The 23,264-nt window shown below is 51.0% G+C and overlaps 1 protein-coding gene across 2 annotated transcripts in view; it reads left to right on the forward strand.

Annotated features, from left to right (window-relative positions):
- LOC143516850 (microtubule-actin cross-linking factor 1, isoforms 1/2/3/4/5-like) overlaps positions 1-23,264 on the forward strand; it is a 71,514-nt gene that overhangs the window by 18,103 nt on the left and 30,147 nt on the right. For both annotated transcript variants that reach the window (XM_077008719.1, XM_077008720.1), the window contains exons 32-55: positions 631-7,821; positions 7,945-8,100; positions 8,192-8,407; positions 8,520-8,684; positions 8,766-9,056; positions 9,809-9,958; positions 10,041-10,274; positions 10,473-10,643; positions 10,743-11,084; positions 11,395-11,586; positions 11,669-11,845; positions 11,998-12,121; positions 12,274-12,473; positions 12,578-12,895; positions 13,003-13,169; positions 13,931-14,087; positions 14,173-14,281; positions 14,898-14,960; positions 15,652-15,890; positions 16,089-16,218; positions 16,930-17,129; positions 17,240-17,747; positions 17,897-18,891; positions 19,228-19,728. In XM_077008719.1, coding sequence (XP_076864834.1) covers positions 631-7,821; positions 7,945-8,100; positions 8,192-8,407; positions 8,520-8,684; positions 8,766-9,056; positions 9,809-9,958; positions 10,041-10,274; positions 10,473-10,643; positions 10,743-11,084; positions 11,395-11,586; positions 11,669-11,845; positions 11,998-12,121; positions 12,274-12,473; positions 12,578-12,895; positions 13,003-13,169; positions 13,931-14,087; positions 14,173-14,281; positions 14,898-14,960; positions 15,652-15,890; positions 16,089-16,218; positions 16,930-17,129; positions 17,240-17,747; positions 17,897-18,891; positions 19,228-19,728 — 12,996 coding nt within the window. The remainder of the gene's footprint in view (positions 1-630; positions 7,822-7,944; positions 8,101-8,191; positions 8,408-8,519; positions 8,685-8,765; positions 9,057-9,808; positions 9,959-10,040; positions 10,275-10,472; positions 10,644-10,742; positions 11,085-11,394; positions 11,587-11,668; positions 11,846-11,997; positions 12,122-12,273; positions 12,474-12,577; positions 12,896-13,002; positions 13,170-13,930; positions 14,088-14,172; positions 14,282-14,897; positions 14,961-15,651; positions 15,891-16,088; positions 16,219-16,929; positions 17,130-17,239; positions 17,748-17,896; positions 18,892-19,227; positions 19,729-23,264) is intronic.

The following is a 23,264-nucleotide window of genomic DNA, read 5'->3' on the forward strand; positions in this document are numbered from 1 at the left end:
TCTCGGGCAGACGGAGTGTGGCATGCCCAACGCTAACATCCAGCTTCTCACCTTGTTGCGCCTCAATCTGCTGAGCCGTCGGCCTGTCTGTGTGTGTGCGTCTAAGGACCCGCCCGATACGGTAAGTACTGCTCGCTTTCTCTCTTACCGACGCTGCTTTCCTGACCTGATCTTCCTCACCTGCCCTTCCTCACCTCTTCTCTTCTCTCACTCATGTTATTGCTATTAGTGAAGACTTTCTAGCTTAATGTATTTATTTTAGAATTTTTTTTTAGCACTTTATGCTTTAGAATGCTTCTTGCCTTGTTGTGGTTTATTGATTTATTATTTATTTTTGCAATACTTTAAATTGTTTTATCCTTATTTGATATGATCATAGCTGCTTTCCACATAATTTTATGAACTTAAAAAACTAAGTTGCCATTCAGGGATTAAATGAAAATTGCTACTACACATGCCCTATTTTTGCATGCTTTGGTTGTCGGTATTTCCCTAAAGTTCTATACTGCCTTGGGTCTAAATGAAAAACCTGTACTAAATGAAAATCTGTACTTTATTATATCACATTCATCTTACAAAACTGTACAAGTAATACAGATTATTACTTACATTGTGTATTTTCTTCCCTAGGGTTATGAGACCATCGCTGGAGTAATTGATCTTGGCACTGTGGAAACTTTTCCAGTTTTCCAGTCAGCATGTCGTGGCCTTATAGACCAGGAAACCTGCCACGTTCTGTTGGAGGCCCAACTGCTCATGGGTGGCCTGTTGCAGCCTGACTCTCCGCAGAACCTCTCGTTAGAAGAGAGTCTTGCATGTGGTTTGATTGACAACCGCACCTACCAATCACTGTCTGAATTAGAGATAGCCCTTCATCTGGTCCAGCAGCCGCAGTTCCTAGCAGGTCATTTCATACCAGTTGCTGCTGCTATGGAAGTGGGTCAGATAAAAGAGCAAGTTGGGCTTCGTATTCTGGAGCTGCATTTAAGCACAGGAGGATTTCGCAATGCCACCAGTAGTGAGTTTCTCACACTTGAAGATGCTAGGGAGGAGGGTCTGCTCTCCGTCGCTCTTTATAATAAGTTGCACTCTCGTGTTGATCGGCGCGAGCTTATTGATCCTAATACAGCAGAAAAGCTCAGTCTGCTGGAGTTCCATCGGCGTTGTGTTTTGAACGAGGACACAGGTCTGCGACTGCTGCCAGTGAATCAGCAGTCGGGGGGAACGGTCTGCTTACGCTCCGGTCGAAAGGTTGGCATTTTCCGCGCAGTCCAAGAGGGACTGATAGACAGAGAAGTTACCGTTCGACTTCTGGAGGCTCAGCTGTTTGCAGGAGGCATCAGCGATCCCCGATCAGGTCACCGGCTGACGGTAGAGGAGGCTGTGCGGCATGGCCTCATGGATCAAGACCTTGCTTGTGCCTTACTGACTCACCAGTTACAAACAGATGGGATAATAGATCCAGTCAGTGGAGAACGTGTGGAGTTGGACGAAGCTGTGCGAAGGAACCTTCTTTCTCCTCGAATGGCTCTGCGGGTGTTGGAATCACTCTGGGCGTTTATGGGCATGCTTTGGCCAGAGACGGGGGAGCTGCTTCCCATCACTGAGGCTTTACAGCAGGGTGTCGTCTCAGGGGAGCTTGCCCGAAATGCCTTGATTAAACGGCATTCCATTGGTGCAATTTACTGCCCTGAAACTGGTCGGATGGTTCCTGTACACCACACAGAGGAGATGTTGGGACTGGAAGCAGCCAAGGTCCTCGAAGAGACAGAGGTCCCTGATGTTCTACCTGCCGTGACTCAGACAGGGTCCCTAAATTTAAACCGCTGGGGCTCTTCATCACCACCATCATCATATTCACCACCTGTCTCACCCCCATACCTTCAATGTGACGTTTCCTTTTTAGGGGCAGAACAGGCTGAGCACCACCTCCTCTCTTACATAATCACACACAGCTACATTAATGCCCACTCTGGTGAACGTCTGGTGCTGTTGGAACCCGAACTGTTGGAGCTTCTAAGTACAACTGGATCAACAAAGGATCGTAAGAAACCAGAACAGCACTCTGGGAGAGGAGAACCTGACTTCACTAAGTCATTCAGTAATTTTGAAGATGAAAGTCCTGAAGACTGGAGAGAAGGTTCCTCTTTAAATATTTATACAGAGAATGGACAAGAAAAGTGTGTGATTTCAAAAGAACATATAAGAAATGTAAGTGATGAAACTCTTGGTAAGAGTGACAAAGTAAAGATTCCTTTAGAAGGAGTCACTGCACTGAAAGAAACAAGCCGCACCGATAGAACCTCAGTAAAACTCCCAGATACTGGGTCAAAAGTAGCAGAGATGATACCTGAAAGACAGACACCACTTCTATTTCTGAAGCAGGTAAACGTTTTGCCAACAGATTCAATGTCTGACTCATTGAGTCAACAGGTGGAAAAAACAAGCAAGAAAGAAACCCCATTGGGACTGACTGAACCAGAGGTGACAGATCTGTGTATACGTGTGGAAGATAAAGTAGAACATACTCAATCTAAACAGGAAGAGCTAGCGGTAAGGGCAGAGAACATCACTGCCGAGACTTATAAATACATGATGGAGAAAAATGTGTATGGTCAGCTTGATATAAAGGACAAATTAGACAAGACTAATATACTGGAGATTGCTACACAAAATGTAGAACAACAACATAGCATCTCGAATATAAATAAACAAATGCTGGCTCAAGCGGAGGCAAACACAAATACTAAAGAATTTGACTCATCTGAGATTAAAAAGACCATTTCAGTGGAACCAAGTGAAGACGACGTGGAACTTGCAAGAATGGCAAAGGAGTTACTGCAAGGAGGGCTGTTGAGTGATGGAGCAGGGAAGTTACTCCTGGATGAGGCCGCATCCCAGGGCCTGCTCCCAGGTCACACCGCTGTCAAAGTGATGTTGAAAGCAGGGCTTTTTGGTGGGTTCCTAGACGTGAGCACATGCGAGTCATTAACTGTCGAGGATGTAATGGAGGAAGGACTCTTGGACGAAGATTTATTGACCAGTGTTCTTCAGACAGAAAAGACTCTGGCTGGAGTAGTTGATGCAGAACATTGCCGGATCTGCTCGCTAAAGGAGGCTGCTCAGATGGGACTCATGGACCCAGATACAGTAGCTCGTCTGCTTGAAGCCCAGGTTGTCTCAGGGGGGATCGTTGACCTTCGTAGGGGCAAGAAAGTTTCAGTAACCCTTGCAGCGAGTCTTGGATTGATAGATGAGGAACACCGGGACGCGCTGCTTGCGTTGGAGAAGTCGTGCCGTGGAAAGGGCTCGGATCCACATGCTTCACGCACCAAATTGACGTTACAGCTACAGATGGACGGTGTGGTGGATCCCGAAACAAAACACCCTGTACCTCTTCAACAAGCCCTTCAGCAAGGCACTGTAGGTCTGGAGGAAGCCCAACAGGTTCTGTTGAAGCAGGTGGCTGAAGGTGGAATTGTCCACCATGGCTCTGGCACTCGCCTCACTGTTGCTGATGCAGTACATAAAGGCCTGATTGATGACTCATTGGCACCAAAGCTGGAAGAGTTTGAAAAGTCCTATCAAATGCAGAACCAGATTAGCTCAGATCCAAACACTCTGTGTCTGCAAGCATCTGCAGGTTTCATTTATAATTGTACATCCAAGAACAGACTTACACTAACTGAAGCAGTCTCCCATGGGCTCATTGATAAAGACATTGCAAATAAAGCCATGGACTTGCCCAGTGTAAAGAGTGCCATTTTGGATCCTCACAGTGCTCGTGTTGTACCCTATTCAGAGCTTATAAATCAGGGAAAGATTGATATTGCCACAGGTCAGCGATTCCTTGAAGTGAGACCTTTCCGAGGTATTCTAAATGAGCAAAACGGTGACATGATGACTGTGCCTGAAGCAGTGAACACTGGCCAAGTTGATCCCGTTCCAGCACTCAGGATATTGCAGAGTCAGGCAGATTCTGGAGGCATCATCAACATTTCGAATGGGAAACGATTAACCCTACTGGAGGCTGTTGAGAAAGGACTTGTTGAAAAACAAGTTGCAAAAGTAATTGCTACAAATCAATTATTTAAAGGTGGACTGGTTAGTCCTGTCACTGGTCAGAGGGTGTCAAATCTTAAGGAGGCTGTTCAAGAAGGGCTTATCTCTAGTGAAATGGCTACAGAACTTTTGGATAACATTAGCTCTGTGGATCAACCAACCTCTGAGGAGGAAAGCTCTGATACATTGGTTTCCTCAAGTGGTGCATCTAGTTACTCTTCCTCTCAGTTTGTATCAAGTCAATACAGCCCTACATACACAAGTCATAAAAGCTCAGGATCGAGTGCAGAAAATCTCGGGGACCTAGAAGAGACTAAGTGTGTGATTATAGAGCATCCTGATAATCATCACTTTAGAGACATCACATTAGACCCTGATACAACTGAGCAATTAGAGGTTCTCCAGCTCGATCCAATAATAGAAATCAACATGAACAAGAAACAAGTACACATGGATGTTTTAAATGAGGAAGATGCATCATTACAAGTACTGACTCAGTTTGCGTTAAAAACAGAAAAAAGGCTTCAGGCGGCCATTAAAGATTTTGATCCAAAAAAACATAAAGATGAGGAGCTTCAGCACCAGCAAAGTCAGGGTGGACTTCAGATTCAACAGATGACTGACACTGAATGTAGAGATGAAGAACAGTACGACACTACACCCACATCTGCTCATACTCCAGAGAAAGACATCCAGATACATCCAGCAGTTGAGCTAGCAGCCTCCAAAATGAGCACAAAGCCAGAGAACTATGAATCAGTGCCCCGAAGAGTTGTCTCAGGCACCATTTATGAGGTGCATGATGGACAAGCCCCATATACAGAGGACAGAAATGCACAGAGTGTTCTGACACCAGAGCAGCAGTCAGTGTCTGGTACAAAGCCCATCTCTAAATATGAAGAGAGGAGTGACAACGGAGAGATCACAGCTAAGTCCACACCTACAAAAGTATCAAAAATGCCTGGAAAAAAGAGAGGTGTTGGGAAAAGTGAAAAGCAAACCAAAATGGAAAAAGATGAAGGTTTGGAAGAAGCACCTAAAGATGTAAGTGCAACACCACATTTAGAGGGTACAGATAGCAGGAACAGAAAAGAACTGTTAGACATTGATAAGAAATTTGGTAAAAAAGACGTGAGGGTGAAGAAAGATGTGAAGATAGGGTTGGAAGTTAGGAGACCCCCCAAGGTGAATGTTTCTTTACCTGTACAGGCTGTTGAGAAAGAGACTGGAAAAGATGTTGAAGATGTTCATCGAAAACAGGTCAGGGATCTGGACAATAGCACATCCAGTGTGGTAATATATGGAGAAAGAGCTGAGAGTGGTGACATGAAAGAAGCAATTGGCTTTAATCAAAAATCTGTGGAAAGTGTAAAAGTTGAGAAAAATGTTAAAGCACATTTGGATTTTGTAAAAACAAAGGAATCAAGGAAGAGTAAGAGCATGACTGGAAAAGAGGATAAAGTCAGCAAGAAATCCACTGATGACATTAAAGTAGAGGCAAAGGCCACCATTCATTTGGTTCTACAGCCTCCCAATCTGGGTGTGGCTTCATCTGTAAGAGTCAGAGAGGACAAGTTTGGGAAAGAAGACGTTGATAAAACATCTGTTGAAGATGATGTGAAATTAGGAAAAGAGACGAATGTAGATTTGGAGGTTCCGGCACAAGATATAAGTGCCGTTGATGGAGAAACTGTTGAAGATGATACAGATGTAAAGAGGGAGGATGAGGTAGATTTAGAGGTTATACTAACTCCGGATATAAAAGGTTTACTGGTAGTGGCATCTGAGACTAAAACTAATGATGTGGACATCGATCAAAAATCTATAGATAAAGATGTAAGAACAGAGAGAGCAGTCAAAGTAGAGCTGTCTGGAGGCTCTGTTGTTCCATCCCGAGACAGTACTGTAGCTGTCCCTGTGGACGTGCTTCAGAGAGAGCAGGTAGTGCAGAGGTCAGCTGTGCAGAAACCTATAGAACGTGGAGACATGCGTCTCGGGACGGAGACATCAAATGGTGAGCCTGCGGGTCTGCAGGATGACATCGGCCATAAAGAGCGTGAATTACAGAGTCAAATGCAGCACAAAGCCACGAGTAATATGTCAAAAACAGAATCTGATAAGCCGCTCAGTGTCTCAGAGGGCCGTGAGTCAGAGCAGTTAGATAAGAAGAAGAAGAAGAAAAGGAAGAACAAAAAGGCCAAGCAAATGTCGGAGCATGAGCCAAACGCTGATAAAGGAGGAGAGAGCAAAGAGGAGGCATCAAAAGCAGACAGAGCAGAGGTGGATATGGCGCCATCTCACAGTGAGAAATTGGACGTGGTAGGAAAAGGAGGCACGAGACAGCCGCAGAGCCTTAATCAGACACACCTGGGGAAGGAGGCACTCCTGATGAAAGCCAAGGAAAGCATTCTCAGGAAGGTCTTTGAGCGCGGCGTCAGTGAGAAACAGGCAGCCGAGGAGCTGGAAGCGTTGCGTCAGGGGTCAGGTAAAGAGCGGCACCTGAGCACACAAGAGAAAGGCTCTACGCTCAACGGAGACGGTGAAGCTGTCGGAACGTCCCGGGTAAAGGAAGGGGACAAGAGTGAAGAGTTTATGGCGAAAGACCGTTTAGCTGGGACTGACGCTACAGAAACACATTTCAGTCAAACAGACGTAGCTCATGTATCAGATATCGATACAGACTTTCGCACAGAGCATGCTTTAAGTGCTAATGAGTCCTCTGTAATTACTGTTGATGCCAATAAGAAAACACAGATACCCACTGATGATCTACATGGGAAAGCTGGAGAGAAAAGATCAAGACAGCTCAAATATGTGCCACTAAGTAGGAAGGATGGAATGGTGGAAAGGAGAACATCTGAACTCTACGAGCCACCATGTACCAGCTTTAGTGAAGACTATGAAGATGTTAAATCAGATGTGAGCATACCTGCACCTGCTCTCAAACTATCTACGGCTGATGATGTTCTACTACAAAAGCAAGTTGACGTACCTGTCCAAGTCTCCATAACAGAAACACAGACAATTCACAAGGAACTTCTTCCAGACAGTGGTATGGATTTCTCTTCTGTTGACACTGGAGCCAAAGACGAAGCTTCCCTCTCAGAGTCAGGACTGTCTAAGTCACGGGAGATCACTGACACTGCAGACAACACAGAGTCAGGACTGTCTAAGTCAGGGGAGATCACTGACACTGCAGAGAACACAGAGTCAGGACTGTTTGAGTCAGGGGAGATCACTGACACTGCAGACAACACAGAGTCAGGACTGTTTGAGTCACGGGAGATCACTGACACTGCAGAGAACACAGAGTCAGGACTGTCTAAGTCACGGGAGATCACTGACACTGCAGACAACACAGAGTCAGGACTGTCTAAGTCACGGGAGATCACTGACACTGCAGAGGACACAGAGTCAGGACTGTCTAAGTCACGGGAGATCACTGACACTGCAGAGGACACAGAGTCAGGACTGTCTAAGTCACGGGAGATCACTGACACTGCAGAGAACACAGAGTCAGGACTGTTTGAGTCACGGGAGATCACTGACACTGCAGAGGACACAGAGTCAGGACTGTCTAAGTCAGGGGAGATCACTGACACTGCAGAGGACACAGGGTCAGGTTGGTCAGAGGAGATCCTTGACTCTGACGCCACAGAGAGCTGGCAAGAGGAGAAAGACCATTATGCAGAGAGTATAGAAGGAAAACAGGCTGATAAACAAATGAAACATCAGAGGACCATCCCTCAGATAAGTAAGGTAAGCAGAGATACAGAGTTCTTTATTTAATTCACAATTCTATAGTTTTATGCTCAGTTATACTGTAACCACTGTAGTCAGCTTAAATGATTTTCCTCATGAGGTAATATTTCTCCTCCCCAGTCCACCTTGGTCCGCCAACAGTGCCTAGAACATGACCAACAAACCGTGAGCCTGCTCTCAATGGTGAGACATATTGAGGTACGCCTTAAACAGCAGCAGCAACAGTCCATAGGGCGGAGTCTTATCGCACTCGAGGACATCATCAAACAGACGGAGGTAAGCCCCGTTAATGCTTGGCTTTGATACATTGCTGCAGTACTATTAGACCGCAGTGAGTTGACGTGGTGTTCTCTTGGTGTGAAATCAGGCCCTAGCCCTAGAGCTCAGTGATCTGGAGTCTGAAGTAAACATGGCGGTGGAAGCAGCCAGGCAGCTCGCGGAGTCCTGCCCTGACGACGTCCCACCTCAGTTACTCACCGCTCTGGAGAAGGACGGACGGAGTTTGTCTCGTGGCTTTGATGCGGCGAGAGAACTTGCCCAATGTGTTCTGCAGGGGTTGCAGTCGCATCACAAGGGACAGAAGGTAAATGAGGCGTATCGGGTCGGAGTGAGTCAAGTCGTGTCAGAATATACCTCGTCTCGCTAATTACAGTTCGGGTGAAACCATGTGGAAAAATGACCCGCTTACCCAACAGGAGGCGGTGAGCGGTGAACTGGGAGCACTGGGCGGGCGAGTGGATGACCTCCTCTGGTTGCTTAAAGAAACAGAAGCTCAGATAGAGCAAGACGCTGTGGAAAAGGAGGAGAAAGAGGGGAGCAGAACGTTAGCGCACATTAAGGAGGAGTTACGCCAGTGCGAGGTAAGAGTTGGTCGCTCCCTCTCTTTCTAGGCTCGTCCCATTTTAACGGTTGTTGTCAGCCGGTCCGCTCTTCTCTCCCAGGACTTACAGGGGCGTCTGACCGCACGCTCCGCCGATGTGAGCGCCCTGGCGCTCGACGTCCAGGTGTTCGTCTCGGAGCGCGCCCAGGACCTTCCTCCTGAACAGAGCAGGCGTCTGCTCGGACGCCTGCACCAGCTTCAGCAAGCCTTCCACCAGGCCCTGGACCGGGCTCGGGCCAGGGCCGGGGCTCTCGCGCTCCGGCGTGCCAGAGAGGAGGAGCGGGAACGCAGGGAGCTGGAGCAGGCGGAGAGAGAGAAGGAGGAGGAGAGGCAGACTGCTAGCGAGAGAGAGGTCTGCAAATGCCCGATGAGATGCTCGTGTCGCACAGTGATGACAGGAACATGCAGTTTTGCGTCGGTCAACATAAGCTCTGTACCGCAAATCAGATGTTACTAAATCATTGACAACACTGACGTTATAGTGCGAGTATCGCTGTCTCACATAGTGCTTCCACGGCTTCTCGTGCAGCTTATCTTGCCACCTACTAAAGTCTGTTTCGCTTGAAGCATGTCTCTGACTGTAATGTGTATATTAACCTGTCTGCCTTGCTCTTACAGATTGCCACAGAGGACAAGTGGTTATGCCACGTTGGAAAAGACTAGAGATTTAAACACATCCTTTCTATGATAGCAAGCTCAGATTTTCCTTTTTCTTTCCGCCTTGAAAGAAAAAGGAAAATGGCTGATAAAACGTGTTCGTGATGATCTGAAATCTTTTTTTTTGTTTGTTTTTTGTTTTCCTGCTTGACTGACCTTAATTTGACTTCTTGTGTGATTGTTCTGGATACATCTTGCTCAAACACTACATATTTGTATGGTGTAAATTCTAGTGTGTTGAACCTGTTGCGTTGGGAGTAACTGGTGTGGAAGGTTTAAAAGTTTAGCTTGAGGTCATGAGTGTTGACATTTGTAGAGGTGTGGATAGATATAAAACTTGCCAAAACTATGTAACAATTATACTGAGGAGAAATTTCAAAATTTTTCTCTTTTTGTTTTTCTGTACACTTTCCCCCCGTTCCTGTCTTTGACCGTGTCGGATATTAGGTGGTAAATCAGCAGAAATCAGAGTGCACCCAGAAACTTGAAGGCCTCACCATGTGGTTGGCTGGAGCAGCCAGCCTTCTAGCCAATCAGAGTGTAGATGCTGAGTCAGGTGATGTGAGTGTGCTCCAGCAGAAGCAGAGTAAACTTAAGGTGAGATACTAATCCACCTGCGTAAACATCTTGGCATGACCATTGCCTTTGTGTCTAAATATACGTTCCCATGAATATTTAGGAGGTACAAAAGGATCTCCAGACCAAAGGTAATGGAGTCACAGAAGCAATACGGTCAGCGGAGGAGTTCCTGGCTGAGCATGGTGAAGATCTAAGTGCAGAGGAGAGGGCTGCCCTGCAGGGGGCGCTGGCACGCATGAAGGAACAGTACCACTCCCTCACTGACATGGCCCAGTCCTCAGTGTCTCAGCTGGACACGGCCATCAGCACAACGCTTCAGCAGAACACACAAAGGGTACATAAAGAACTCGGACAGCTTTTACTTTCCTGTCACTTCCCTGTTTTCTTTCCATCTTTCAGTGACACCTGAACACCTTTTTGTGTGTGTGTGTGTGTGTGTGTGTGTGTGTGTGTGTGTGTGTGTGTGTGTGTGTGTGTGTGTGTGTGTGTGTGTGTGTGTGTGTGTGTGTGTGTGTGTGCGCGCTACATAAAGGCTAAAGCAGAGGAAGAACTGCAGGAAACTCAGGGGAAAATAGCCCTGCTGCTGGAGGAGCTGTCATCATCAGACGCGTCTCGGAGGAAATCACTCGGGGAGTGTGTTCCAGATGCTCCCTCTTCCATATCACCAGAGGGCGCTCTGAGCTCACGCAGCGACATGCTGAAGGTTAGGATGTAACTCCCAGAGTTAATGTATGCAGAATCTCTATCTTAACGGAAATATTATACTCCGTTTTTAATCCTCTGCCACTTTTTTTTCATCCAGACTGAGCAGCAGCAGCTACAAGCCCAGCAGGCTCACCTTCTGCAGGTGGAACAGTCCACACGCTCCCTCCTGGAACAGCCTGACTCTAGAGTGCCCCCGGAGGAGAAGCGGCGTCTGCGCGCCAGGCTCGAGCAACTGCAGGCCCAGCATCAAGAACGCCTCCAGAACTGCCAGGAGAAGCTGCGACGGACCGAGGCCCTCAGAGACGAGCTCGCCAAATTCCTGGAGGAGCACGGGAACCTGGGAGCTTGGCTGGAACAGAGTGAGCGGGAGCTCTGTTCCCTGGGGGGAGGAGAAACGGACGCGCACGGGCTCAGAAACAGACTAGAGGAGCACAAAAAGGTACACACCACCGTCTCGGCACAGTCGGAGAAGTGGGAACGCATTTCATTATGTTTGCATTTCACCATGCAGGGTCTGCATCACTGAAACTTCCATTTTTAAAGGCATTTCTTCACGAGTATCTTTTTTGTTTCTTTCATGGCCTTATCTACACTTTAAGCTCTAATAGATGTTCTAAAACACAGTCAATACATTAATACCATGATCAATAAATACTCTGCTGTAATTATTTTTGTCATTTGTTCATATTTTGAAGTAAATGAGACAAAGAACCCGTTCTTAACATCTGTTGCTTGTCCGTGTCTTCCAGCTGGCAGAAGATGTGATCTGTCATAAGGCAGACTTGCGCTTCGTGTCCATCTCTGGTCAGAAAGTGCTGGACTCCGTGCACGGGGCTCTGGAAAGGACGGACGCTACTGATCCAGCTCTGGAGGACACCAGGCAGCTCGTCAGCGACAAACTACAAGACTCCACGCACCGCTACAGTTCTCTACAGAGCAAGGTATTTGAAATCTACATTATACTCTCAATCCAACAATTTCAGGCGTCAGTGTTTATTGCGCTCTCTTTCTGCTTTGTTGCAGTCTGTGGATCTTGGTGCCCGCCTGTCTGGTCTTCTGGATCGATACCAGCAGTACCAGGATGAGGCTGGCGCTTTGGACTCCTGGCTGAGTGCACAGGAGCAGAACCAGAGCGTAGTCAAGCCCAGCGGAGAGAAGACGGACACGCAGACGCTGCAGAACGCGCTGACTGCTGTACAGGTGAGAGCGGCCACGCTCCTCCCTGAAATGAATCACGCTTGGTTCCGAATACAGGAGGATGCATGAGTAACCCCGCCCCCCAAACCCACCCCACTCCGCCCCCCAAACCCACCCCACTCCGCCCCCCAAACTCACCCCACTCCACCCCCCAGAATTTGCAGGACGAGCTGGCCGAACGCTCAGTTCAGCTGGAGAAGGTGAAGAGAGCAGGGAAAGTTCTCTGCAGCTCCCAGGAGTCTCCTACTCTCAACGCAGCAGACATCTGTACCACCACAGGTAGTTAAATCAAAGCATCTGCATTTCATCCAGATGAATCCTGCTGGGCCAGTTCCCTCTATCTACCCATCTTTAGTTTAATGGTGTCCTTTGAGGAGCGCATATCTATAATCTAATGTTCTGAAGTCCTCTCGCTGTGCTGTCCATTTCAGACACACTCCAGAGCCGGTTTGGATCCTTGTCGGAGTGCGTGTCTCAGAGAGCAGAGCAGCTCCAGACTGCTGTTGCCCAGTCTGTCAGTGTTCAGGAGGGGCTCAAAGCTCTGCTGGCCTGGCTGGATGGCCTGGTGTTGGCTCCCGACCGAATCCAACCCACCGCCAGGGCAGTGCAGGAGGCCCTCACCCAGAACCAGGTATCACTGATCCAGCCGGGCCAGCATCTTCGTATAAACACATAAGAGCATTCAAAGAATTGCAGATGACTAGACTAGAGATCTCCTCCTCCCCCCCAACACAGAGGCTGCGTCAGGAGCTGTTGTCCCACCAGGGCAGCGTGGAGGCCACCCACGACTCCGTCTCCAAGCTGCTGAAATCCGCTGACGCCACCACAGCTTCTGGGCTGCAGGGGGCGCTGCAGGACCTGGGCCGGCGCTACGCAGCTGCCCAGACCAGGCAGGCTGAGAAAGAGGCCGAACTGCGGGCGCTTCTGCCAAAACTGGAGAGCTTTGAGCGCCTGAGCACGGATCTCCGAAACTTCACCCAGAGTCGCCAGAGAGCGCTGAGCATGGGTGGCCAGCCAGAACACGGCGTGGACGACTATAGGCACACCGTGCAGGTGAGGAAGATCACCGACGACCCAGTAGCCACGCACGCCGCTGTCTTTGCCTGTCGCTTGTGCACCTCGCAAAGAGTCTATAGTCTGATTAGCTGTTTTTGCTTTAGGAGGTCAAATCTGAGCTTGCCCAAGAAGCAAGTCAGCTGAAGTCATTTGTGGAGCTCGGCGCAGACCTTAGCCAGTCTGGGGTACTCGCCAATACACACTGCCTTCTGGATTCCACCAAAGAGGCCTGTGAGGAATTTACCCAACTGGAAACCAGAGTCAATGAGAGGTGAGTTTGAGGCACGTTTAAAGTGTGCTGTCCTCGTGTGCGGCCTGCTCTCGCAGATGGCAGCTTAAGATGCACCATTATAGGACGCTAGGAAAAATTTTCCTTTTCTGTTTTCAGTTCTATTCTGCCAGTTTGCTCATAAAACGTGACTCCTGGATAGCCGCGGTCTTCTGCACGTCTCTGTGTCGATCACATTAACCTCGTAAAAATAATGTGATGGAGTCAGGCTGGGCTCCATGCAGGGAGAAATAAACCCGGTGCGTTTAGATTTACTGCAAGTGCGTGGCGTCGTTCCGTCCCAGCTGGTCAGCGCTGTTCGTGCGAGGGGAGCTGCTGAAGCTCGGGGTGTTTTGGTCAGCTCCCTGTAGCATTGTGTCCACTTGTGCGCAAGTGTGATTACGCTCCTGCAGGCGGTCTGTGGGCATAAGAGCAAGGCAACACTCTTCCTGGACCACTGCTGGAGTGTGGGCTTTCTGCCTCTGTGTCTGGTTAGAGGGGTGTTTGGCGCTGGTGGAGGCCCGTACTTTGGCCCGTACTTTCACCACTGCTTGACGTGCTCACCCGTGCACCTGGGCGAGACTTAAAGTACCCGGCCGACTGCGTGAGTTCTCCAGGAAAGATTCAGAGCAGTGGTTTGGACGTCGGCTTCGGACATATTGCAAATGAAACGGGCTTCTATGGGTAGAGCGAGCAGAGCCTTCCAAACGTCTAGACGGTCATTAAACTGTCCGGTTTCATTTTTCAATACGTCTTCCCTGCAGGTTGAACGCCGTCCAGAGCTGCGAGCAGCAGCTGGGGCAGTTCCGCTCGCTCTCTGGCTCCCTCCTCAGGTGGCTGCAGGTAGCGCAGGAGCAGGTGCTGGCTAACGAGGGCAGCCTCAGCACAGAGGGCCTTCAGAGGAGGGTGCAACAGCTCAAGGTGGGTCTGCCTTACAGCACACGAGAGGGGGCGGGGATCTGCACACTATGGCGTCTAGGAAGCTAAAAGCTTGGCCTTGTCACAGGAGATGCTGAGTGAGTGGCAGACCCAGGGCAGCAGAGTCCAGGAGCTCAACAAGAACAGCTCGGAGCTCGAGAACCTGATCATCAGCATCACAGCCCCTCACAGCAAAGGTGGGGAGACTACGAAAGCTGTAAAACCTTAAACGTTGTCAAATCAAACGCACAAAAATCCATACAAGAGCATCATGGTATTAACAGAAGTGTGTGTGTGTGTGTGTGTGTGTGTGTGTGTCCTGCTCCATGTTCTGTCTGTGTGAGTTCATGTCTGTATACTGGCCGTAGCCCTATGTAAGTGTGTGTGTGTGTGTGTGTGCGTGTGTGCGTGTGTGCGTGTGTGCGTGTGTGTGTGTGTGTGTGTGTGTGTGTGTGTGTGTGTGTGTGTGTCCTGCTCCATGTTCTGTCTGTGTGAGTTCATGTCCGTATACTGGCCGTAGCCCTGTGTGTGTGTGTGTGTGTGTGTGTGCGTGTGTGTGTGTGTGCGTGTGTGTGTGTGTGCGTGTGTGTGTGTGTGCGTGTGTGTGTGTGTGTGTGTGTGTGTGTGTGTGTGTGTGTGTGTGTGTGTGTGTGTGTGTGTGTGTGTGTGTGTGTGTGTGTGTGTGTGTGTGTCCTGCTCCATGTTCTGTCTGTGTGAGTTCATGTCCGTATACTGGCCGTAGCCCTATGTAAGTGTGTGTGTGTGTGTGTGTGTCCTGCAGCACTGGGCTCACAGCGTGTGTCTCTTTCTCAGGTGTTGCCCAAATCAATGGTGCCGGCAGTTCCAGCAGTGTCAATGGCATTCACACCTGTAAAGGTGAGCTTCCTCCAGCCCTGAGCAGCCTGCCGCATGTCTCGCACCCGTCCTCCTCCCCCGAGACCCGTACGTGATTCGTGACGGCCAGAATTTGCAGGCTGGCACAGTCTGGCCCTCCTCAGTCTGTGTGTGTTCTGTGTTTGTGACGCAGCGTGTCTGATCTTATGTGCATCTGCCTCATTTGTTGCAATTTAAAAGGCACCTGTAGAACCTCTGAACCCCTTAAGTATGAAGGTAGAAAGGAAAGCAGTGTATTAAGACTAATTAACACTTGGTGGGAGAATACATTACTTTGAGTTCTCTAACTAAATACTTAGTAGTGGTGTGAGGTTCTGCCAAAGTGTTCACATGGTGATCTTTGAGCTATTTACGCACAATCAAGAAATTCTTGACTAGTCTTAGAACACTGAGAAGTGATTGAATTTCGAAGTACTTGTGAATGAGATCACAGATGGCAGGTAGATCCTGTTGATAATTAATGCTGGCGGTTATCTGTAACACATAAAAAAAATACTGTGGTAATTAATACATGTAATGCATATTAGATGAGCTTGTTTGAACTTAGACGAGCGCTCTAAGATGAGCAAACTGCCTTCTCTGCAGTGCAGTGCTGCCCTTGGTCTTTACGTAGTCCGTTCACGAGTCCCCGTATAACCATCGTGCCTCTTCTCCACCCTCGCCCGTCCCTCAGACCTGACGGAGATCCAGTTGGCGGTGGCGGAGGTGAACAGCAGGTATGAGCAGCTGGGTGGAGACCTGCAGGAGAAGCAGAGCAGGCAGCAGGCCTCCCTGGACCTCCGTCAGACCGCCCGGCAGGCCACGGACGCCCTGCTGCAGTGGCTGGGTCCTCGTGAGCAGAGTCTGGCCCAGGGGCAGGCGGCCTCGCCCTCACGGCCCGAGGTGGTGCGTGCTCAGGCCCGGGAGAACAAGGTGAGCCCTGTGGGTTGTCTACATGTAGTTCAGCGGTTAATGAAAGGAATTATCTTTTGATGGATGATGTTATGCAGTAATTTCAGAAATAAACTCAGCAGTAAATAAGCAAGGATAAAAGCTGTAATTTAACTGGTCTGATTAGTTTTCTAGTCATGCCAAGTGGTGATCTCAGCACATGATATCTTTGCTGGCCAGGCTTTGCTGTCTGAACTTGCCGAGCATTCTGGGAAAGTGGAGGACCTGAAGAAGACTCTGACGCAGCTGATAATAGAAAACCCAGATTCCCCTGAGGCAGAAACATGGAAACAACAGCTCAGTGACATAGGTGGGAGAAAGATCGCAAGCAGACACATCAGTAGGGAGCAAATATGGAATCTCATCTCAGACAAGACTCACTTATTTCAGCCACACTGTACGTCATATATTTGAAGATACAGATAACTTTGCTTGGTGTTTGCTTTGCTTGGTGGGTTTGTGAGGCATTGAATAACTAAATACTTTGTGGAGGCTTGGGTTGTAAAAGGTTAAAGAACACCTCCGGGAAATCGAACAAAAGCGTGGTATGGTGCGGAGGTGGGCGGAGCTAGCGGGCCAGCAGGAGAAAGCTGCCAGCATCGGCGAGAGCTTTCACTCCCCACTTACCGTTTCATACTGCTGTCGTGACTGGGTCCACAGAGCCGCTGCTTTATTCAGACAGCGTGTGGATGCTAGACTGGTTCTGACTCATGCCCATGTCTTAAACACAGCAACGTGTTCCTTCAGGGATTGTGTGCATGTGTCTCTATGCAGCTCCAACAGAGAAGCATCTTAAATTAGAAGTGATTGTTTTTGCTTCAATTGAATCTTAATGCCTTACAGTCCCAGTTGTGTGTCCTTCTCAAAATGATTATTCACGTCGACATTTGAAAAGTACCTCAGAGTTGCCATGGGTGTCCACATACACAGCAGGTGTTGATGTGAATTCAGGGATTATTGGCCGTTATGAAAACTATATCGTGATTTAACCAACCACTTCCATCATTGCTCTTGTTCCTAGATTCACGTTGGGAGAAGGCCAATCAAACTGCAGCTCAGAGGCAGACTGAACTAGATGTGTGCGCTGATAGGTTGGGTAGTTTTGCAGCGGCAGCCAATCAGCTAAGTCCCTGGCTGCGAGAGAAAGAGCTGATGATGAGTGTTCTTGGCCCCCTGAGCATTGACCCCAACATGCTCAATACACAGAAACAACAGGTGCAGGTAGGTACACGGACACACACACGTTGATCTTCAGAACAAGCAGAAATCGTAAGTGAGCAGTGAGTCTTCCGTCAAATTTGATCAGACTGTGATTCTCTCACTCCCACCAGTTCATGCTGAGAGAGTTTGAGACACGGCGTCCGCAGTTTGACCAGCTGACGCAGGCTGCGGAGGGCATCCTCTCCCCGTCTGGGGACCAGGGCTCTGGGGAGGGCCAGGACCTGGCAGAGGTGCAGCAAGACCTGGCCGCCATCACCCGCCAGTGGGACGATCTGACCTCCCGCCTCTCCGGACGCTCGGAGCACATCGACCGCGCGCAGGGCACAAGCGAGAGCTTCCAGGCCCTGCTGAAGGAGCTGGCGGCCAGCGTGGCCAACCTGGGCGAGAAGCTGGACGGCCAGGCCTCGCTCAGCGCCCAGCCCGAGGCCCTGCGCCGACGGCTACGGGAGACCGGGGAGATCCGTGCCGAGCTGGAGCAGCGGAGGGGCCAACTGGACCAAGCGGAGCAGCTGTGTGTGGAGCTCAGCGGCATCGTGGCAGAACCATACCTCAGGGAGGAGTTGCGCAAGAGGCTGGAGAGTGTCCGGGTCCCGCTACACAGCCTGGAGGAGAGAGCGGGTGAGTCAGGACCTCGGTTTGTGGTGTTTTTAGCATGTTCTAATGATTCGATATTTAGCCAGGGGAGGAATCATAAACGAATGTGTTTCATTATAGATGACTGACAGTTTCATTATGGATCACTCACTATCCCCCCCCCATTACCACAGCGGATGGCCTGTCCCAGCTGCAGGCTGCTCTCTCCAGCACACAACAGTTCCAGCAGATGTTTGAGGAACTCCGAGGCTGGTTGGACAGCCAAGCCAACGAGGGAGTGGGCAGCAGTGCCGGTCCACTCCCTTGCCGGCCCGACGCTCTGCGCTCCCTGCTGGGCCGACAGGAGGAGGTCCTGCACGCCGTGGCACAGCAGCGCGGGTCTTACGACCTCATCCAGGTGGAGGGGTCGTCGCTCCTGGCGTCTCTCCCCGCCGGAGACGAGCGCACGGCCCTGCAGGCCAAACTGGCCGCGCTACGGCAGGACTGGGAGGGCCTGAACCGGCGCGTCGCCGAGACCCAGGCGGACGTCAAAGAGACGCTCGCCCGCGCCGAGCAGTACCGGCAACACCGCGACCTTCTCTCCCCCTGGGTGACTGAGTGCGAGGAGAGGGAGGCGGAGCTCCAGGCTTCTCTGGACCCGGACGCTCTCGGCGCCGCCCTGCAGAAGGCCAGGCAGCTGGGCTTGGACCTGGACCGCCGCCGCCCCCTGCTGGAGACTCTGAACGCGGCGGCGGACCTCCTGCTGGAGCAGAGCAGGCTCGGAGAGGAGGAGGTTCGGGACGAGAAGGCCCAGCTGAACCGCAGGGTGGACGGGCTCTCGGAGAGGCTGCAGGGGCGCACGGCCCAGCTGGAGGAGCTTGGCGGGAGGCTGAAGGAGTTCGAAGATGGCAGGCAGGCGGTGGAGAGGAGGCTGGAGGCGGCCAGGCATCAGCTGGAGGTCCAGGAGGCGCTGGGCCCTCAGGCCTGCAGCAACAAGAGCCTGGAGAGGCTCCGCGGCCAGCAGGAGGCGCTGAAGTCTCTGCAGCCACAGGTGGTGTATCTGCGGGACCTCGCACAGGGACTGGTGCAGGACGCCCCGCAGGGACCGGGCGACGACACGGAGGGGGGACGCACGCTGGTGAAGCAAGCCCAGGACACCGAGCGCGAGTTTGAGGACGTGACTGAGAAGGTGAGGATGGTGAGCCCAGGAAGGCTGTACATGATCAGAGACGTCTAGAACGTATAGAAGCAGCTAGTGGACAGGCTGCTGTATATAACGTTAGACACTGTTTGGGTCTCAGCGTGTGGACGTCTCCGAGCTGAAACAAAGCAGCTTGAGACTATGCTGTCAGTCCATATTTGGTACAAATGTGTCCACATATCTGTAGAAATCACTCCATGTGTCTGACGATGACTGCAGTGCACAGACATGCGAAGGACATGTTTGCAAACCAGAAAACCCCAAACGTTGCTTTTTCTACACGTGGTCTGTGTGTGTGTGAACCGTGTCTCCTCTGTCCTGCAGATCGAGCAGTGCAGTGCTTCGCTGGAGACCCGGCTGCAGGGTGTCGGGGAGGTCCAGTCGCGAGTGCGTGACGTCTTCTCCCGCCTTGCTGACCTGGACGACGAACTGGACAGCCTGAGCCCGGTGGGCAGGGACGCGGACTCGCTAGCCTCCCAGGCCGAGGCCGTGCGGGCCTTCCTGGGTCGGCTGGCCGGGCTCCGGGCGGAGCTGGAGGGTCACGTGGGCGACTGCACCGCCATGCTGCGGAGGGAAGGAAGTTCACCGGACCTGCTCGCCCTACGACGCGAGACGGAGGCGCTGAACAGACAGGCGGCCAAGCTGGCCGAGCGGGGCCAGGCCCGGCTGGCTCTGGTGGAGGCGGCGGAGGAGAGGGTGAAGGAGTTCTACTCCCGCCTGGCGGAGCTGCAAGGGCTGCTGGGAAAGGCGGAGGAGGGGCTGAATGCGCAGGGTGTCGTCGGCACCGAAGTGGAGGTCATCAAGCAACAGCTCCAGGAGTTTAAGGTAAGAGCAGACGAGACTTTTCCTTATTAGTTTCCTTGTCTCTTTTTGTGTACGATGGAAGATGTTGAATTTGTGGCTTGGAACATGTTGTCGCGTTTCGAGTGCCTTTGAGCGCCAAACACTCGGTTGTTAATGGCTCATGGACTGCAGACGGCTCTTTTGAGCATGGCCTCTTTTTGTGAAATTTGCCTGGTTTTTTTCCCTCACCTACTTTAGGTAAATTGAAGGGATTTCATCTCAGAGTTCAATTTGAATAATTTACACAAGACTTGTAATTTGATACAAGTTAAGATGGCTGATCTCTCCTGGCAAATGATCATTGAAAGGTTGTTGTACATGTGTGTGTGCGCGCGTGTGTGGGGAAAAACGGAAAGAGACAGAGATTGAGAGAAAGTTTGAACAAGGCCAAGCGAGTCTTGGAGAGCCGTTGAGTGTTGGTGTTAGCGGCCGTGGCTGCGTGCCTGTGTGAAGTGACTCACGTCTCTCCTCCTCGCTGAATCACCTCGAGTCCCTATCCCAGCACGCTCCCTTAGAGGAGGAAGAGGAGGAGGAGGCAGCCAGCGTGACGCACTCAATTCCCGCTTCCCTGTCGAGCTGGCTGCCTGCGTCTGTCCCGTTCCCCCCCGCGGCTGATTGACGGTGACCTCCACGCACTCCGTGTGGCTCGCGGCCGTATTTTTAGCTCGTCTGTCTTGACGACGCGTCTGCCCCCGTCTCGTGCTCCCGCCCCCTCGGAGCGGGGAGCGAGAGCCATGGCGAGGGAGTGCGTGGGGATGCGTGGTGCAGCCTAGGGCCCGGGAGAGGTTCTGGGGTTCTGGGATTTGTTTGCCTCGTAGGCGTCCGCGCTGTGTCACCGTCGCGGGGAGAGCGAGCCGAGCCGAGACGCTACACGCCGTGAGGTTCTGGAGCTCCTGTTCCCCGCTGCTCGTTAGACCCCGTCACCGCGGTGATGGACACCGAGCTATATCTGAGAGCGGAACTAATCACGGAGCAGTCTCGCCTGCCACCGTCTCCGCCTCCGCCTAGCGCCCACTCGCCTGATTGGCCCGCCATAAAACACACTGGCAGCTTTTCATGCTTATCTGATGTTCCACCCACCAATGAGGAGAACAGCACAAGGCTTGTTGTTTGTTGCAGTAAGCATTATCCTGTGAACTCTGCTTCAGCTGTGAAGCCCTTAGTTCCCCTCTCTCTCTCTCTCTCTCTCTCTCTCTCTCTCTCTCTCTCTCTCTCTCTCTCTCTCTCTCTCTCTCTCTCTCTCTCTCTCTCTCTCTCTCTCTCTCTCTCTCCCCTCTTCTTCCAGCTGTTGGGCTTTAGCGGCTGCTTCTCCTGTGTTTTTTGGCATGCTGGCACTCTGCCTTCATCTCTTTGTTTGAAAATCCTCCTGACTCTTGGAGCAGATTCCCCTCACATGTGGCGCCCCAGTTTAACAACACGGTCAGAGTGGACCACACCGCCACTCCAGTAACCCCCACCCCTCCCCCCAGCAGGCCGCAGGGCTGGGCACAAGACACCCAGACAGACGGTGGGAAAAAAAAAGAGATGCAGATTGAGAGGGGAATTAAAGAAGGAAGAGGCTCTCGGTAGCGTGAGGCAAATGGCCGAGTTAAAGTGGGTCCTGTGTGCGCTGTAAGCAGGGCACGTCTGACCACTGGACCCGTACAGGAGCAGGAGCGCTGCTGGACCTGAAGAGCGGTCAGGGACGTAGAGCGGGCAGAGATGGCTCGGGTGTGAAGGGGTCTGTGGGACACACTGGAACAGAACTTCACATCCCAGAGAGAACAGGATAAAGGGATCGTTGGCTAAATCGCCCTCGTCTTGGTTGTCTGTGCTGTTTTTTTTTTATTGCTTAGCCATGCTGGTCCTCTCCAGACCTCCCTCCCTCTCTCCCTCCCTCTCTCTCTCTTTCCCTCTCTCCGAATAACCCTCCCTCCCCCATCGCCTGCTCCCCGTCCCACTTACTGATGAAACGTGTGAAGGTAATTTGGAGAGCCACGGTGCCTGTCTGCCATGAAGAAAGAGTGCTCACCCCCCTCCCCTCCTGCAAGCCAGACTCCATTTCGTAGACACCCAATCCAAAGTAATGATGTCATTGCTGAGTTTAGAGAGGGGGAGGCAGGATGAACTCAAATGAGCAAGGCGTGTGTGTGTGTGTGTGTGTGTGTGTGTGTGTGTGTGTGTGTGTGTGTGTGTGTGTGTATGTGTGTGTGTGTGTGTGTGTGTGTGTGTGTGTGTGTGTGTGTGTGTGTGTGTGTGTGTGTGTGTCTGTGTGTGTGCATGCAAGAGACAAAGACAGATATGTTTGCATGGGTGAGCTCTGTATTTGGGGTTGGCTGGTGGTCCAGCAGTCTTGGATTGGAAGAAAAGGTGTCAGACAAGTCAGTTATATTGTTTAACTTCTGAAGACCCTCAACACTGAGGCATTGTGGGAAGGATTCAAAAAGAGCACAGTGGCATTCACACTATCTCACCAGCAACTTCTAGTCTATAGGTGTTTTAAGCCCCCTGACCAAACATATGTTTGTTCCAGGCCGGGTGCTTTAGATTCCATGTGTATATGAGTGCATCTTTTTCTGAAGCACATTTATGCTGTATGGCCTAATGTAGACATTGTTGGGGTGTGTGGGCGTGTGGGAGTGTGTGTGCCTACATGTCTATGTGGGAGGGTATTTCTAATTCCAGGCTGTTTGGAGCGTTTGGAATTTCAGCTGTCTCCCCGCCTTAGACTCCTCACACACACTCTCACACACGTGGGGCGTGGCAGTCTCCCTGAAATTCCTCCCTGTGCCGTCCCTCACCCGTGCATCCCTGCATCCTCGTGTCCCGGGGCAGCTGAGCCCATGGTCGACGGGGCAGGCCGGACTTCCCGGGCGTCCCGGGCGTCGCGGGTGTCCTGGGCATCGCAGTAAAGCCGGGAGGGGGCTCTCCAACTGGTCATTCCTAGGCGGGGCTGGCCGAGATGAGGGAATAGCTTCTAAATTGAGCCTGGCTCTCCATGCTGTCCTCCCCCTCCCTTTGCCCCCTTGCCCCTCACCCTTGGTGCTCTTACACCCCCCACACCCCCCCCCCCCTCCATGGGCTTCTCAGCAGGGCCCGTGGCTGCATCGAGGCCCGGCCCTTCCCCCGGCCTGTCCCCTCAGGGCTTCTCCCTCAGCTGGAGCTTCCCCTGGGCTCACCGGGCCACGTAGCTCCGGCTAAAACGCTGCCACTGGGATGGTCTTTAATAAGGATTCCTGCACATTAGCATTCGGGGCTCCATAAGACCGCAACAATATAAACAGTAATTGTCTGCAGGAATGTCCCACTTCTGAAAGGTTGGCTGGAATCCCTGGTGTTAGCAGGACATGTTTATTGCAACTCTGGCTCATTACAATTATATGGTTATGAAACCTGATTTCTGGGTTTACTGGATCTAGATGATTTATGTTGCCAATACTGATGTAGTCATTCTTCATTCTTTTCCATAGATTTCATGTTAACGTTAACCACTGAACAGTGAAATCACCTAAAGTTGAACATATTTTGTTTTTCTGCCA

This window comes from Brachyhypopomus gauderio, chromosome 6 (genome assembly GCF_052324685.1).
Source record: "Brachyhypopomus gauderio isolate BG-103 chromosome 6, BGAUD_0.2, whole genome shotgun sequence".
In the NCBI taxonomy this organism is placed as follows: domain Eukaryota; kingdom Metazoa; phylum Chordata; class Actinopteri; order Gymnotiformes; family Hypopomidae; genus Brachyhypopomus; species Brachyhypopomus gauderio.